The sequence below is a fragment of the Echinops telfairi genome, unplaced genomic scaffold (genome assembly GCF_000313985.2).
Source record: "Echinops telfairi isolate 266 unplaced genomic scaffold, ASM31398v2 ScPeMD7_655;HRSCAF=1070, whole genome shotgun sequence".
NCBI classification, from domain to species: domain Eukaryota; kingdom Metazoa; phylum Chordata; class Mammalia; order Afrosoricida; family Tenrecidae; genus Echinops; species Echinops telfairi.
This window is the reverse complement of record NW_022104553.1, coordinates 16,781,688-16,782,816: the sequence shown is the minus strand read 5'-3', so window position 1 is coordinate 16,782,816 and position 1,129 is coordinate 16,781,688. Positions and strand designations below refer to the sequence as shown.

The 1,129-nt window shown below is 64.7% G+C and overlaps 1 protein-coding gene across 1 annotated transcript in view; it reads right to left on the bottom strand.

The window, feature by feature from the left end:
• Positions 1-269: 269 nt before the first annotated feature.
• The window catches only part of ZNF579 (zinc finger protein 579), a 33,092-nt gene continuing 32,232 nt past the window's right edge, over positions 270-1,129 (bottom strand). The window contains exon 3 of the mRNA XM_004715715.2: positions 270-1,127. Within this exon, the coding sequence (XP_004715772.2) occupies positions 697-1,127 (431 nt within the window). The 3' untranslated portion in view covers positions 270-696. The remainder of the gene's footprint in view (positions 1,128-1,129) is intronic.

Here is a 1,129-nt window from a genome sequence, read left to right as displayed (position 1 = left end):
GAACTGTATGAAAGGGTCGCGGCATTAGGAAGGTTGAGAACCGCTGCTATAGGATCACTCTGAGGTGAAATCAATTCCCTGGGAAATGCAGTTGGTTTATTTCTTCGGGCAACTGAAGGACTGGTATGCTGACCCCGTGTGCGCTTGGCTTGGGTTTTCCACCCTACCTCCAAGCACTAAGCCTGGTGGGAAAACGCCACCTCATCCCAGACCCCTGTCGCTGTCCCACCCCCACCCCCGCCCCCGCCCCCATAGAGAGCCGCACTCTCTTCACGTTCCACAGACGCACATTTATTCAGACAGACAAAGGGACAGGGATGAACCTTTGCCCACTGGGGACCCCCAGGTCTGGCCGTTCCAAAGAGCGTGATGGTGTCCAGTGTGTGGGTGGGTGTGGCCGCCGGCAGGGGGTCCCCTACCGGCCTCTGTCCCTCAGTCAGTTGTCCGGTCTCTCCTTCTCCAAGCCTATCCTGCCTCAAGACACGTGTTGGAGTGAGGGGTTTCTAACCAGCGTGGGGTGGGAGGTGTCCCTGGGGTGGGCCTGGCAGTGCAGGACACCTCCTTAGTGTCAGGGGGGGAGGGGACAGACAGGTGGGAGAGTGGAAAAGGGACCTTGCCTTCAATTCCCCTCCTCCATATTGCAAACCCGGAGGGAGCTCAAAGGGGTGGGGGTGGGGGTGGCGACCACTGTGAGGGTCAGGAAGCCAGGCCCCCCAACCCGCGCAGGTGGGCCTTGCTGTCCACCTCTTCCTCCTCCATCTCGAAGGCGGAGTGGTCTTGACTGTCGAAGCAGGAGGCGCTGAGAAATACGGGGGGCGCGGGTGGAGACCGGGCAGGGGTCCCCGGAGAGGGGGGTTCCTCCTTGATGTTGGAGACGGACAGCGGCAGCTCGGGTTCTTCCTGCTCTGCGCGCAGGGGCGGAGGGGGCTGTGGCGCCTGGGCCTGGAGCGCCTGTAGGGCGGCGGCGCGCTCCAGCTCGGCCCGGTGGCACCGCTGGTGGCGCAGGAGGCTGTAGGCGCGCGAGAAACGGCGCGGGCAGCGGGGGCAGGGGTGAGGCGCGGGGCCGCCCGCGTGCACCTGCGCGTGCCGGGCCAGGTCGGCCAGGCGCTTGAACTCGCGCTGGCAGCGC